This window comes from Bombina bombina, chromosome 5 (assembly GCF_027579735.1).
Source record: "Bombina bombina isolate aBomBom1 chromosome 5, aBomBom1.pri, whole genome shotgun sequence".
Classification (NCBI taxonomy): Eukaryota; Metazoa; Chordata; class Amphibia; order Anura; family Bombinatoridae; genus Bombina; species Bombina bombina.
Window position 1 is genome coordinate 698,017,826 of NC_069503.1, and position 16,446 is coordinate 698,034,271.

General features: G+C 37.7%; 1 protein-coding gene across 2 annotated transcripts in view; it reads left to right on the forward strand.

Annotated features, from left to right (window-relative positions):
* Positions 1–16,446, forward strand: part of FARS2 (phenylalanyl-tRNA synthetase 2, mitochondrial) — an 830,248-nt gene that overhangs the window by 476,601 nt on the left and 337,201 nt on the right. For both annotated transcript variants that reach the window (XM_053714701.1, XM_053714702.1), the window contains exon 6: positions 3,588–3,748. In XM_053714701.1, coding sequence (XP_053570676.1) covers positions 3,588–3,748 — 161 coding nt within the window. The remainder of the gene's footprint in view (positions 1–3,587; positions 3,749–16,446) is intronic.

Consider the following 16,446-nt stretch of genomic DNA (forward strand, 5'->3'; position numbering starts at 1 on the left):
TGTTACATAAAGCATATTTGATTCATGGAATAGACTTCCAATATAAGTGGTAAGGACAAACATTTTATGGTTATTGAAGAAAAACCTGGCATATACATAAATACATGCTTGTTATTAACCTATAAGAATTATAGATATGTTTGATTAGACTAAATTAAAAATTATTTTACAAAAAAATTTAGTAAGTGTAATACTTTGATTGTACATTATTATTTGATCAAAATGTGACCACTCAACAGGAGCATTGTGCATTTTGTCTTGCTTTAAAACATACCCTTCTTGGTTTTGATGCAGTTTTGCTTGTGTTGAGACATCCATAAACAGATCACATAGGATCCAATAGAAAGCTTTTTGGTAGTGAACTATATCATTTTAAAAAATGTATTAACCACATGTGTTAATGTTCTTAAATTTGCTGTGTAAAGAGCACATATGTGTATTTCAACTAGTTTAATACAGTTTTAAGGATAAATAGCTTTAGGTTTTGTGATGGTCGTGTAATTACTGGATAATCTGGAAAGGCAAATCTAAAAAATATATGCCATTTGTTACTTCTTTTGAGGAGAATGAGATATATATATATATATACAGTTAAAAAATGAAAGGCACTCACCGGGTCTTAACTGCAGACAAGATTTTAATTTATTAAGGTGACGTATCCCGTCCTCAAACCAACATCGATATATTATATTATTATATTACTGATTGTTACTGTGAGTGCTGCACTACCAATGACTGTTATATATATATATATATATATATATATATATATATATATATATATACACCTTGGGTTTCTGGGTAATACTGGTAAAAAGCATTGTCATGGAAACTCGATAGCAGGAACAGAGACAAAGAAAAATGCTGACAATGGCAAAATGTAATAAAGAAACAAAATGTAATTCTTCTGCTACATATGTACAAACATAAGAGCATGTTTAAAACAATTCATACTATTCCATCCCCTATTGAGTAAGAGCAATTTAAAATATATTTATTTTAAGTGAAAAATAAATATTTATAGTGCTATTATTTTGGAACTACGTATTGCAGTAGTTGTATCTGTTCTGACCAATCAAGATTTTTACATGTTTTCCAAATTGCTTTACTAGAAATAAATTGATTGTAAAATATACCTGTTAATCTTATATTAATCTCTTGCTTATTTTAATAAACCTGCTACTATCCTCATTTTACTTTCATCTTTTTAGAGGCAGCTCCTTAAAATCCATTGTGTGTTAAGCAGTGGATGGGAGAAAACTGTTTCAGAGCCTAATTAAAATAAGAAAATCCATCAAAGGAATCAAAGCAAAATGTTGTGCTTGAGTCGTGATTATATTTATTGTATATGTTTCTTATGTCAGGCTGTATATCTCGAAATGTAAATCTGTATCACATTAAAAAGATTTGGTATCCAATAAATGGCCAAATTAATTCTAGTGTTACGTTAGATTTTTGTTGGAAAATTAAATAGACATTAAATAGACATTATTTTTTACTGATCCCTTTAAAAGTATAATGAGGACAAAGTCTTACCCTCTCTTTCTTTTACTTGCTATGTAAAGTATCTTGAGCACAAGCTGGGGAGCTTGTTTATAAACTGCTGAGAGTCACCAACAGTCCCGTTTTGCAGCATGTTTTTTTTTACAGTTTGAGATGCCACGCTGAGGAGCGAACAGTACATTTTAAGATTTGATTGTACCATCTCTTCCCAATCTCACAAACACCACTAATTAATTGAGATAATCAGTGTTTGAAACCAAAACTGGATGTGTTCAAATGTAGGAAAAGTATTTGTTTTAGGTGTAATTATAAAATAAACTTGGGATAAACAATAGTTGCTTCCCTTTGTGAAAGTTTTCCTGTGAGAGAATGTGTTTAGGTATTTTGGGCCTCTGAGGACACACGTAGACATATAAATGTTTAAAAGCTCTTTAAAGGGACATTAAAGACTAAATAAATGCTAGATATAATGAGATACACTCAAAGAAAAGATTAGTCTGAGAATAACATGTAGATATATTTTTTAACGTTTCATTAGCTGCCATGTTGTAACTTAGGTTACCTTCTTTGCTGTGGCCAATTAGGGACAGTTATAAATAGGTCACTAGAGTTTGCAGCCAATGGCTGTGTGGAATATAACAGTACTCGATTACTAACAGGAACTGAAAAGAACTCAATTTTAGAGTGGAATTACAGGAAAAGAGGACAAAATAAATCATGAAAGTATATTGCAGAGTTTTTTTTATATACACGATTTATCATTTTATATTACCATATCAAAGTGTTTAATGTCCATTTAACTGTGAGTCTGGCGGAACATCAAAATAAAAGTGGTGATTAGATGTAACCAAAGTATCTGCTAGGATCTGGGATAACTAGTTTTATTGATATGCACTCCTTTATTATCTACCTTGTTCATTTCTTTCTGGGTGATTAACAGGTCATATGTGTAATATATACTTTTTTTTAATAAGAGCTGCACTTCTCTGTTCTGCTATTATACTGTATTATTAAAGCAAAGCAGAATGCAATTGACCAATGTAAATCATGTATTTCATCTGGCCTGCCATTAGTATAATGCAGGATTAATTAGAGTTTAAGACCCCTTTAGTAGTTTTCCTTTTTAATTAATTATGTCTAATCATATTAGTTGATCAAAGAACTCCAGCATGGTGGTGACCTTTTATGTTTATTTAGACAAGATGCGCTTAATTCATACATCACAATATTTGTATAATATCTCCAAACAAAGGGAAACTGTCAGAGTCTTTTCAGCCTGTAGCTGGCTTAGATGGTCCGTGGAAAAGGTCATAGCATTTAGAGGAAATGGCTTTGTGCTTAATGGGTGTGGTTGAGTGTGACTAGACAGCATTAAAGTGATCCCTAGAGTTGTTTAGTAAAACTGGAACATAAATAGTGGGTTAGAGCACCCAAACCAGAAAAGTCCACCATTTTGTTGGAAGCATTGTTCCCAGGAGTATTTTGGCCTAGGCCAACAGGATTTATTTAGGGCTGCAAATTTTGAGGCTTATTTCCATGGTATGTTGCTATTATTGTTATTTATTATTGTTATTACAAATCAATGATTTGAATGAAATATATGAGGTAAACATGAGCTATTTTTGTTGAGGGGGAGAGTTTAGAGTGTAAACCGATTTTAAAATGCCTATGGGCTGCACTAAAATTGTTTTGCTATATTTAGAATATTTCTGTTAACTTTCGCATGCCACTCTATATGATATTTAAAAAATACATTAATATTTAAAAGTTATTGTAAAAGATGACATTTTTTTAGCTCACAAATTTTAGCTTTTCTCTACATGTAGGCCATATCGGTTGTTACTATAATGAAAAATGTGAGGCTTGCTGCATTTTAAACTTGGGAGATTTTTGTTTGACGTCTGTTCTTTAGATGTTTTTTACAATTTCGCAATCCTTTGTTTGCATGAGTTTTAGCACTATCAGATGGCAATTATAGACAGATTTACTTGTCATTTTAAAGCATCTCATAGACGAATGATAGATATTTTATTTGAAATCTTTCATACTAAGCTCCTGGATTTTCATTTTTTATTTGATTACAGCTGGTGCTCATGAAAAAATTGGCTGGGCATTTGGTCTTGGATTAGAAAGATTGGCAATGATCCTATATAGTATTCCTGACATCCGTTTATTCTGGAGTGAAAACGAGCTGTTCCTGAAACAATTCCTTGTGCCTGACATTAATCAACAAATAACATTTGAGGTAAGAAGTTTAGACAATTATTACTACATTTTCATTTGTTTTTTTAAGGCAAATAAATAAGCATTAAACATTTGCTGTTTAACAGCAGTTCCTTCTCAAGTACATTTTTATGAGCTATTATTAAAATAAAATGTATTCCTTCAAGATCCATATGAAAGCTGGTCTGCATTTGATATTAGTTAAGATATTTCTTAATCAATACATGAAAGATAGCTTTACTAAAAAAAATGAGCAGACAATATATTTCATATCATTTTAGAGCAGCAAAACTGAACAGATGGGTTCTTTGTCAATATTAAAGGGACATAACATTTTACAATAAAAAAAAACACTTTAATTTGTTAGATTATGTTATGTTGCTGCAAAGAGTTTAAACTCATTGGTGAAGATGCCACACCAGCTTAGCCCAAAGTGCTCTCCTGCCCTGTAGATACCACACACTGAGAACTCACATGTTGTTATTTGTAAAAGTTAAATGGGGGTTCTGGGTCAATTTGAATGAAGTGCAAATCTGTATATTGTATGAATTAAATAAGTAACATATATCTTCGGTACTTAGTAAAGCTGATATCTTATCATTTTAAATGGCTTCTTTTCACTCTGTTAATATATGGAGGTGTTGAGAATACAGTAAAACTATTTTAATTGTGCAAATATAATATAGGTGGGTGTCATAGAAACAAATTTGGGGCTTAATTAATTATTACTTTGTGGAGTAGCTGTTGTCAGCTGAATGAAGAATGAGAACCTAACTGCCTTCAAATAACGTTATTGATTCTTTAATGGATATGAATCTGCCACACCTGTAGTTTTTCGTTAACTATTCACATTTTCAGTATAATACTTTATTAGTATAATATTAGTTTAACAATTAAAAAGTGTTCTAAGCACTCAACAAAATGAATGTGGCCAGTTGCATAATTTGTAGCTATGTCACACAGTAACAACAAACAAAAAAAGATACTGCCATGACTAAATGAAAAACAAATCTACATAACTAACATGTAAGACTGAAAAAAAGGGGCACACAAACCAGTATTTGTATATACCTATGAATAGACAGCAGTAGTAGAGAGTCCACAAGATTATTTCAATAAACTCTGGGTCCATAAAGTGCTCTTCTTCAAGCTTCTCTTGTCAAGAGAGAAAAAAACTAAGAAAAGGGTGGCACATTGTGTATTAAAACACACACAATGGTATAGCAATTACTGCAGTTGAAAATCCAGGAATGATGTTACAGGCATGATAGGATTATTAGTAGTTTTCAGCTGACCACCCCTTGGAATGACTAACCACAGTTTCCAGTGCCCCAAAGGTAATACTTTTTCAAGGAGGAAATGACTCAGCAGTACTTCTAGAATGTGTTTTTTCTCTTTGAAGGACTGAAGGGATTTTTTGATGGACTGATCTAAAATATTTTTCATGAAAAAACAGAATTTATGTTTACCTGATAAATTACTTTCTCCAACGGTGTGTCCGGTCCACGGCGTCATCCTTACTTGTGGGATATTCTCTTCCCCAACAGGAAATGGCAAAGAGCCCAGCAAAGCTGGTCACATGATCCCTCCTAGGCTCCGCCTACCCCAGTCATTCGACCGACGTTAAGGAGGAATATTTGCATAGGAGAAACCATATGGTACCGTGGTGACTGTAGTTAAAGAAAATAAATTATCAGACCTGATTAAAAAAAAACCAGGGCGGGCCGTGGACCGGACACACCGTTGGAGAAAGTAATTTATCAGGTAAACATAAATTCTGTTTTCTCCAACATAGGTGTGTCCGGTCCACGGCGTCATCCTTACTTGTGGGAACCAATACCAAAGCTTTAGGACACGGATGAAGGGAGGGAGCAAATCAGGTCACCTAAATGGAAGGCACCACGGCTTGCAAAACCTTTCTCCCAAAAATAGCCTCAGAAGAAGCAAAAGTATCAAACTTGTAAAATTTGGTAAAAGTGTGCAGTGAAGACCAAGTCGCTGCCCTACATATCTGATCAACAGAAGCCTCGTTCTTGAAGGCCCATGTGGAAGCCACAGCCCTAGTGGAGTGAGCTGTGATTCTTTCGGGAGGCTGCCGTCCGGCAGTCTCGTAAGCCAATCTGATGATGCTTTTAATCCAAAAAGAGAGAGAGGTAGAAGTTGCTTTTTGACCTCTCCTTTTACCGGAATAAACAACAAACAAGGAAGATGTTTGTCTAAAATCCTTTGTAGCATCTAAATAGAATTTTAGAGCGCGAACAACATCCAAATTGTGCAACAAACGTTCCTTCTTTGAAACTGGTTTCGGACACAGAGAAGGTACGATAATCTCCTGGTTAATGTTTTTGTTAGAAACAATTTTTGGAAGAAAACCAGGTTTAGTACGTAAAACCACCTTATCTGCGTGGAACACCAGATAAGGAGGAGAACACTGCAGAGCAGATAATTCTGAAACTCTTCTAGCAGAAGAAATTGCAACTAAAAACAAAACTTTCCAAGATAATAACTTAATATCAACGGAATGTAAGGGTTCAAACGGAACCCCCTGAAGAACTGAAAGAACTAAATTGAGACTCCAAGGAGGAGTCAAAGGTTTGTAAACAGGCTTAATTCTAACCAGAGCCTGAACAAAGGCTTGAACATCTGGCACAGCAGCCAGCTTTTTGTGAAGTAACACCGACAAGGCAGAAATCTGTCCCTTCAGGGAACTTGCAGATAATCCTTTTTCCAATCCTTCTTGAAGGAAGGATAGAATCCTAGGAATCTTAACCTTGTCCCAAGGGAATCCTTTAGATTCACACCAACAGATATATTTTTTCCAAATTTTGTGGTAAATCTTTCTAGTTACAGGCTTTCTGGCCTGAACAAGAGTATCGATAACAGAATCTGAGAACCCTCGCTTCGATAAGATCAAGCGTTCAATCTCCAAGCAGTCAGCTGGAGTGAAACCAGATTCGGATGTTCGAACGGACCCTGAACAAGAAGGTCTCGTCTCAAAGGTAGCTTCCAAGGTGGAGCCGATGACATATTCACCAGATCCGCATACCAAGTCCTGCGTGGCCACGCAGGAGCTATCAAGATCACCGACGCCCTCTCCTGATTGATCCTGGCTACCAGCCTGGGGATGAGAGGAAACGGCGGGAACACATAAGCTAGTTTGAAGGTCCAAGGTGCTACTAGTGCATCCACTAGAGCCACCTTGGGATCCCTGGATCTGGACCCGTAGCAAGGAACTTTGAAGTTCTGACGAGAGGCCATCAGATCCATGTCTGGAATGCCCCACAGCTGAGTGACTTGGGCAAAGATTTCCGGATGGAGTTCCCACTCCCCCGGATGCAATGTCTGACGACTCAGAAAATCCGCTTCCCAATTTTCCACTCCTGGGATGTGGATAGCAGACAGGTGGCAGGAGTGAGACTCCGCCCATAGAATGATTTTGGTCACTTCCTCCATCGCTAGGGAACTCCTTGTTCCCCCCTGATGGTTGACGTACGCAACAGTTGTCATGTTGTCTGATTGAAACCGTATGAACTTGGCCCTCGCTAGCTGAGGCCAAGCCTTGAGAGCATTGAATATCGCTCTCAGTTCCAGAATATTTATCGGTAGAAGAGATTCTTCCCGAGACCAAAGACCCTGAGCTTTCAGGGATCCCCAGACCGCGCCCCAGCCCATCAGACTGGCGTCGGTCGTGACAATGACCCACTCTGGTCTGCGGAATGTCATCCCTTGTGACAGGTTGTCCAGGGACAGCCACCAACGGAGTGAGTCTCTGGTCCTCTGATTTACTTGTATCTTCGGAGATAAGTCTGTATAGTCCCCATTCCACTGACTGAGCATGCACAGTTGTAATGGTCTTAGATGAATGCGCGCAAAAGGAACTATGTCCATTGCCGCTACCATCAACCCGATCACTTCCATGCACTGAGCTATGGAAGGAAGAGGAACGGAATGAAGTATCCGACAAGAGTCTAGAAGTTTTGTTTTTCTGGCCTCTGTCAGAAAAATCCTCATTTCTAAGGAGTCTATTATTGTTCCCAAGAAGGGAACCCTTGTTGACGGAGATAGAGAACTCTTTTCCACGTTCACTTTCCATCCGTGAGATCTGAGAAAGGCCAGGACAATGTCCGTGTGAGCCTTTGCTTGAGGAAGAGACGACGCTTGAATCAGAATGTCGTCCAAGTAAGGTACTACAGCAATGCCCCTTGGTCTTAGCACAGCTAGAAGGGACCCTAGTACCTTTGTGAAAATCCTTGGAGCAGTGGCTAATCCGAAAGGAAGCGCCACGAACTGGTAATGTTTGTCCAGGAATGCGAACCTTAGGAACCGATGATGTTCCTTGTGGATAGGAATATGTAGATACGCCTCCTTTAAATCCACCGTGGTCATGAATTGACCTTCCTGGATGGAAGGAAGAATAGTTCGAATGGTTTCCATCTTGAACGATGGAACCTTGAGAAACTTGTTTAAGATCTTGAGATCTAAGATTGGTCTGAACGTTCCCTCTTTTTTGGGAACTATGAACAGATTGGAGTAGAACCCCATCCCTTGTTCTCTTAATGGAACAGGATGAATCACTCCCATTTTTAACAGGTCTTCTACACAATGTAAGAATGCCTGTCTTTTTATGTGGTCTGAAGACAACTGAGACCTGTGGAACCTCCTTCTTGGGGGAAGTCCCTTGAATTCCAGAAGATAACCTTGGGAGACTATTTCTAGCGCCCAAGGATCCAGAACATCTCTTGCCCAAGCCTGAGCAAAGAGAGAGAGTCTGCCCCCCACCAGATCCGGTCCCGGATCGGGGGCCAACATTTCATGCTGTCTTGGTAGCAGTGGCAGGTTTCTTGGCCTGCTTTCCCTTGTTCCAGCCTTGCATTGGTCTCCAAGCTGGCTTGGCTTGAGAAGTATTACCCTCTTGCTTAGAGGACGTAGCACCTTGGGCTGGTCCGTTTCTACGAAAGGGACGAAAATTAGGTTTATTTTTTGCCTTGAAAGGCCGATCCTGAGGAAGGGCGTGGCCCTTACCCCCAGTGATATCAGAGATAATCTCTTTCAAGTCAGGGCCAAACAGCGTTTTCCCCTTGAAAGGAATGTTAAGTAACTTGTTCTTGGAAGACTCATCAGCCGACCAAGATTTCAACCAAAGCGCTCTGCGCGCCACAATAGCAAACCCAGAATTCTTAGCCGCTAACCTAGCCAATTGCAAAGTGGCGTCTAGGGTGAAAGAATTAGCCAATTTGAGAGCATTGATTCTGTCCATAATCTCCTCAAAAGGAGGAGAATCACTATCGACCGCCTTTATCAGCTCATCGAACCAGAAACATGCGGCTGTAGCGACAGGGACAATGCATGAAATTGGTTGTAGAAGGTAACCCTGCTGAACAAACATCTTTTTAAGCAAACCTTCTAATTTTTTATCCATAGGATCTTTGAAAGCACAACTATCCTCTATGGGTATAGTGGTGCGTTTGTTTAAAGTGGAAACCGCTCCCTCGACCTTGGGGACTGTCTGCCATAAGTCCTTTCTGGGGTCGACCATAGGAAACAATTTTTTAAATATGGGGGGAGGAACGAAAGGAATACCGGGCCTTTCCCATTCTTTATTAACAATGTCCGCCACCCGCTTGGGTATAGGAAAAGCTTCTGGGAGCCCCGGCACCTCTAGGAACTTGTCCATTTTACATAGTTTCTCTGGGATGACCAACTTGTCACAATCATCCAGAGTGGATAATACCTCCTTAAGCAGAATGCGGAGATGTTCCAACTTAAATTTAAATGCAATCACATCAGGTTCAGCTTGTTGAGAAATGTTCCCTGAATCAGTAATTTCTCCCTCAGACAAAACCTCCCTGGCCCCATCAGACTGGGTTAGGGGCCCTTCAGAAATATTATTATCAGCGTCGTCATGCTCTTCAGTATCTAAAACAGAGCAGTCGCGCTTACGCTGATAAGTGTTCATTTTGGCTAAAATGTTTTTGACAGAATGATCCATTACAGCCGTTAATTGTTGCATAGTAAGGAGTATTGGCGCGCTAGATGTACTAGGGGCCTCCTGAGTGGGCAAGACTCGTGTAGACGAAGGAGGGAATGATGCAGTACCATGCTTACTCCCCTCACTTGAGGAATCATCTTGGGCATCATTATCATTGTCACATAAATCACATTTATTTAAATGAATAGGAATTCTGGCTTCCCCACATTCAGAACACAGTCTATCTGGTAGTTCAGACATGTTAAACAGGCATAAACTTGATAACAAAGTACAAAAAACGTTTTAAAATAAAACCGTTACTGTCACTTTAAATTTTAAACTGAACACACTTTATTACTGCAATTGCGAAAAAACATGAAGGAATTGTTCAAAATTCACCAATTTTTCACCACAGTGTCTTAAAGCCTTAAAAGTATTGCACACCAAATTTGGAAGCTTTAACCCTTAAAATAACGGAACCGGAGCCGTTTTGAACTTTAACCCCTTTACAGTCCCTGGTATCTGCTTTGCTGAGACCCAACCAAGCCCAAAGGGGAATACGATACCAAATGACGCCTTCAGAAAGTCTTTTCTAAGTATCAGAGCTCCTCTCACATGCGACTGCATGCCATGCCTCTCAAAAACAAGTGCGCAACACCGGCGCGAAAATGAGGCTCTGCTTATGCTTTGGGAAAGTCCCTAAAGAATAAGGTGTCTAAAACAGTGCCTGCCGATATTATTATATCAAAATACCCAGATAAAATGATTCCTCAAGGCTAAATATGTGTTAATAATGAATCGATTTAGCCCAGAAAAAGTCTACAGTCTTAATAAGCCCTTGTGAAGCCCCTATTTACGATCGTAATAAACATGGCTTACCGGATCCCATAGGGAAAATGACAGCTTCCAGCATTACATCGTCTTGTTAGAATGTGTCATACCTCAAGCAGCAAGAGACTGCTCACTGTTCCCCCAACTGAAGTTAATGCTCTCAACAGTCCTGTGTGGAACAGCCATGGATTTTAGTGACGGTTGCTAAAATCATTTTCCTCATACAAACAGAAATCTTCATCTCTTTTCTGTTTCTGAGTAAATAGTACATACCAGCACTATTTCAAAATAACAAACTCTTGATTAAACACTAAAAAACTCTAAGCCATCTCCGTGGAGATGTTGCCTGTACAACGGCAAAGAGAATGACTGGGGTAGGCGGAGCCTAGGAGGGATCATGTGACCAGCTTTGCTGGGCTCTTTGCCATTTCCTGTTGGGGAAGAGAATATCCCACAAGTAAGGATGACGCCGTGGACCGGACACACCTATGTTGGAGAAATATCATCTATATATTACTGCTAAGTTTTCTTTCAAACATATTAACTTTATTCAGAATCTATTTCATGTTAACGCTGCGGAATCTGTTGGCCTTCTACAAATAACCAATAATAATAATAATAATAATAATAATAATAATGTTATAGATGTGACCTATTTCCAAAACACGTATATTACTCATTGGAATGGTGGAGAGGGATTGTCCTATTAGGCCTGCCCTTCTATTAAGAGGAGATTGTCTTTAATGGTTTCTCCATGATTTTTCTTTAATTATTTTTTATGTTTTTGTTACAGAAACACAAGCCTACTATTTACTGATTTACAGGCCAAACAGAAGTTTTATTTTCCCTGATACAATGTGACCTTATGGAAGCATGAATCTTTTATCTAAGCCAAAATCTTAATCCGTTCTTGGACCTTAAGGAATGAGGCTTTGGCAGCGCAAATTTGCAAGGCATCTACTTAGTATTTCTTACACACTTTAACTAAATTTTATCATTTTGATGTTTTTGCCTCTTCTGAGTTCTCCAGGCAGCAGTGTCTGGTCATTGGTGTTCATGCCTTAACATTGTGTCCTGCCCTTTAATGGGGATCTTGTGGATTCCACAGTTTGGGTATTAGATCCCACATGTGATGGTTCTTGTACTCTCACCATCTTATTAAAGAAAACAAAATGTATGCTTACCTCACTAATTTATTACTTTCATGGTGGGGAGAGTCTGCAAAACCCACTGTTACGGTTCCATGCAGACAGCCAGACATGGTCACCCCTTCGGGGCAAGCGAGGGACTTAAACCTGGGTCCTCTCTTATCTTAGGCTTGTTCTCTTGCCTCTAAGCCATGGCTGCTTCTCTCTATTTGTGTGTGTATGCAAGCCTTTCATTGCCTTTCCTTATCCTGCCTGCAGCACTGGGGTTGGACTCTGGATATTGCTTTGCCTGCATCACCTGTGCTCATTTACAACCTGTCAGTCAGGCTTATCTGGGACTTCCTACAAATTAGCAGCTCATTATCTGGCTTTATAACCCTGCCTTTTCCTGTGCTCAGTGTCAGTTCTTTGTTTCATGTTTCCTGTTTCTAGTTTAGGTATCTTTGTTCCTGAATCCCCAAGACAGACCCTGGTTTGTGACCACGGCTCTGTTCATCGTTTACCTGCACCTCTGGTTTCATTTGATCTCTGAAATACCTTGACAACTCTCTTGGATTTACTCTTGTTTGTACAGCATACTCGGATCCTTGGTTTTTGCACACAGCCCCCGTGCATTTATTCACAGCCCAGGTGGTTTTCTTACCTGATCACTTTGGGCTGTGATACCTGTAAGGGTGAGCACATATATCTACTACATACTCCAATCCTTGTAAGACCTTTACACCCACCCAGTTTTCTTACGTTCAGTGTGCAGCAGTTTAAGCTTGCACTTTATTTACCCTGCTTTTCTGTTATTTTCCTTGCCTTGGCCATTTGTTAGACTGAGGTAATCAGGGAAGTGGGAGCTTTTGGGATGTTGTGTATTTTTAGCATCCTCCTATTGGACTGAAATTTAATCCCACATGTGATGGCTCATAGCTAGTATAAGAAATCTTTGTAACACATTAAGGGGAAACCAATTTTATGGTAATCTATCCTTTTAAAATACTTTTGACCTCCTGTGCCATCCGATCTTAAGTCTTCAAGATAGTGTTCAAGCAGCTGTTCATTTGCAGACTAATCAAGAGGCAGAATATCCTCAAATTGTTTCCATCTTGGGAACTCTTAGAAATATGTTCAGAGTTTTCAGATTAAGCAATACATAATAAGAATTTGTGCTACAGGGTAGATTTTACCACTCCACAGCACCAAAGCTGCATAGTGGCTGTTGAAAAGTGATAGAAAGGAGGGGATGCATGCACTAAGTCCAGCACCAGAAAGTGAACACCCTCACAGCTGGAGCTCAAGAGCACTCTGTACATCCACAGTGAAAAAATAAAATGCTAATGCTTTTATGTATGGCTGAGCAGAAAAAAATTGCAGTTACTTTGAAGTAAGGACTCCAGTAACAAAAGTCCTTAAAGAGACATGTATCCTCAATATCACAACACAACACAAACAATGTAAATGTTCTCAACATAATATAAACATTACAGAATATGAATAAGTGCTCTCTGTCCCTACAGCTCTCTGTAAGTGTGTCTGTGGCAGTAACATGTCCCCTGTCTATGATAGACGTATTAGTATACCCAATAGCCTGTGGGCTATGTGAGTGCAAAGGTATACTTACCTGACAGCACTCAGTCTACCATGCTTACCCATCTTCAGAAGGAACTACTTTTATTAGACAAGCTCATCCCATGTTGTAAACACTAATACAGGATCTAAGGAAGGAGTAAACAGATGCACCAACAGGAGGAGATTGCAGGATAAATCCCAGTGACACCCGTGGCAGACAAGTGACAAACTCCCTGTGGGAGAATTATTCTCATTACCAGTTGTACTACTATACAACCCTTTGTCCTATTCACAGCTCTCTGAGGGTGGATAATGGGGTTTACAGTGGTTTGAGATCCTTATCTAAATTGAATTTAAAGCACTTCAAATTTTCACCTTCTCTTGTGGAGGCAAAAAATAAGACTGAGGTAATCAGGGAAGTGGGAGGGATTAAAAACTTTTGGGCTGTTTTGTATTCTTTGCCTCCTCCTAGTGGACTGGAGTTTAATCTCACTTGTTATGGCTCATAGCTGGTATAAGAAACCATTGTAACACATTAAGGGAAAACAATTCTATGGTACACTGTCCCTTCAATATACTTTTTAACTTCTGGGCCATCAGAGGCTAAATCTTTGTGATAGTGTCCCAGCTGATGTACCTGTGAAGATTAAACTGATTATTATATACATTTGCTCCTTCAGTATTCTGGAGTAGTTAATGAGGCTACTTTTATCGTAAACCTTACATCCCACAGGACGTCATTGTATCATTAGAAACAATTTTACTGCTATACAACTTTACTTACGTAAAAGTCTAACCCGCCTCCCAAAAATAAACCTGACACGTAAAAACCCCTATATCCGCAATCCCCCCACATCGCAAATATTAATACAAGTATTAACCCCTAAACCGACAACCCCCACAACAAAGTATACCTAATTAAACTATTAACCCCTAATCCACCATTCACCCACATCGCGATGTACCTAATAAATGTATTAACCCCTAAATCCGCCAACCCCAACATCACAAACTACCTAATAAATGTATTTACCCCCTAACCTCCAAACCCCCACATCGCAAAGTAACTAATTAACGTATTAACCCCTAAACCACCAAACCCCCACATCGCAATCTGCCTAATAAAACTATTAACCCCTAACCTGCCATTCACCCACATCGCAATTAACCTAATAAATCTATTAACCCCTTAACCGCCAACCCCCCACAACACAATTAACCTAATTAAATATCTAAACCCCCTAACCTAACACCCCCTAAATTAACCCCAATTAACTAAATTAAAAAATGCTAAGTTACAATTAAAAAAAAACACATTACTTTAAAAATAAAAAAATAAAAATTTAAATTAATCTAAAATTACAAAAAATAAAAATGTCTAACATTACATAAAATAATAAACCAAATTATCAAAAAAAATAAAAAAATTAACCTAATCCATATGAAAATAAAAAAACAAAATAAAAACACCTCCTGCTCTTTATCTAAATTATTGGTGTGATAAAAAGATGTGTATAATTCCTTCTGCATGGTGGTTTATTCATTCAATTTAAATTTAGTTGCTTCACAGTTTATGTAGATAGCTGTACAGTTCATTTCAGCTATTTTTTTCTCTTTTAATGACACATAATTACATAATGTATTAATATATTTAAAATAGGGATCAACAATGTCTTCCTTTCTTATAGAATGATGCATTTATCTTGCTTTGGTCTAATTTTAATCCGTTAACACTGCTGTTTGAGTTAGTTGAGGCACTTGAGTTATAAGCATTATTAACAGTGTGTATATATATATATATATATATATATATATATATATATATATATATATAGCCAAATGAATGCACAAAGAAAATATTGTCGAAAATCATCAGTATTTATTTGTTTCCTTTAATTTTTTTAAGAGGTTAAAGAGATAGACTAGTCAAAATTAAACTTTCATGATTCAGATACAGCAGCAATTTTAAGCAACTTTCTATTTACTCCTAGCTTGCTGATTAGTGTCTAAATGTAGCCACCAATCAGCAAGTGCTACTCCGCTTCTGGACAAAAAATGGGCCTCCTCCTAAGCTTTCATTCTTTCTTATTCAAATAAAATTACCAAGAGAATGAAGAAAAATTGATAATAGGAAGTAAATTGGAAATATGCTTAAAATTGCATACTCTATCGGAATCATGAAAGTTTTCACTAGACTACTCCTTTAATACTTACCTTAACGTTCTCTAAGCATTAAAGTTAGTGCATGTCCTGGGAACCGAGAGCATTAAAGGGACACTGAATCCAAAATTTTTTCTTTCATGATTCAGATAGAACATGCAATTTTAAGCAACTTTCTATTTTACTCATATTATCAATTTTTATTCATTCTCTTGCTATCTTTATTTGAAATGCAAGAATGTAGGTTTAGAAGACGGCCCATTTTTTGGTTCACAACCTGGGTTGTGCTTGCTTGATTGATGGTTAAATGCACCCACCAATAAACAAGTGCTGTCCAGGGTGTGAACCAAAAATTGTCTGGCTCCTTAGCTTAGATGCCTATCTTTTTTTAAAGATAGCAAGAGAGCGAAGAAAAATTATAATAGGAGTAAATTAGAAAGTTGCTTAAAATTGCATGCTCTATCTGAATCATGAAAGAAAAATTTTTGGATTTAGTATCCCTTTAAGACTGCTGTGAGTGTGGCCGGGGCTCTGGCAAAAAGAGGATCTGTTTAGGCACTCTCCTGAGCGAGTTAAGGTAAGTATTGTATCTACAGGTGAACTTTTCACCTGTAACTTTGAAACATTTATATTCGTCTTTGTTAAAAAACATTTAACAAAAATTCAGTATTTCTTTTGTATACCAAATAGTGCTGCAATTAAAGCTAAACAAATTAAAGTTAAACAAATTTCCCTGAATATTCGGAATTAAAATTTCTTCCAAAACGAATATTTCTTGGCTTCACATCCCATATATATATATAAAATGATCTGCAGCGCAGCTATAGTTTACCTTTGCCAGTATGTTTAATGTTAAACCCTACTTTTCAAGTTCTTGCAACTTTGGATTGTGTGAACATATTTCTTTTTTAATTTGCCCTCAGTGACTGATAGAAAAGTAGAAATTTGTAGCAAATTTATTATTTTTAAAGTTATTAAGTTTTGTACTTTTCTCTTTCTCTTAACATTGAAAACTATAAGAAGCTGCATCAAAAACTACTAGACCAAAATTTGACA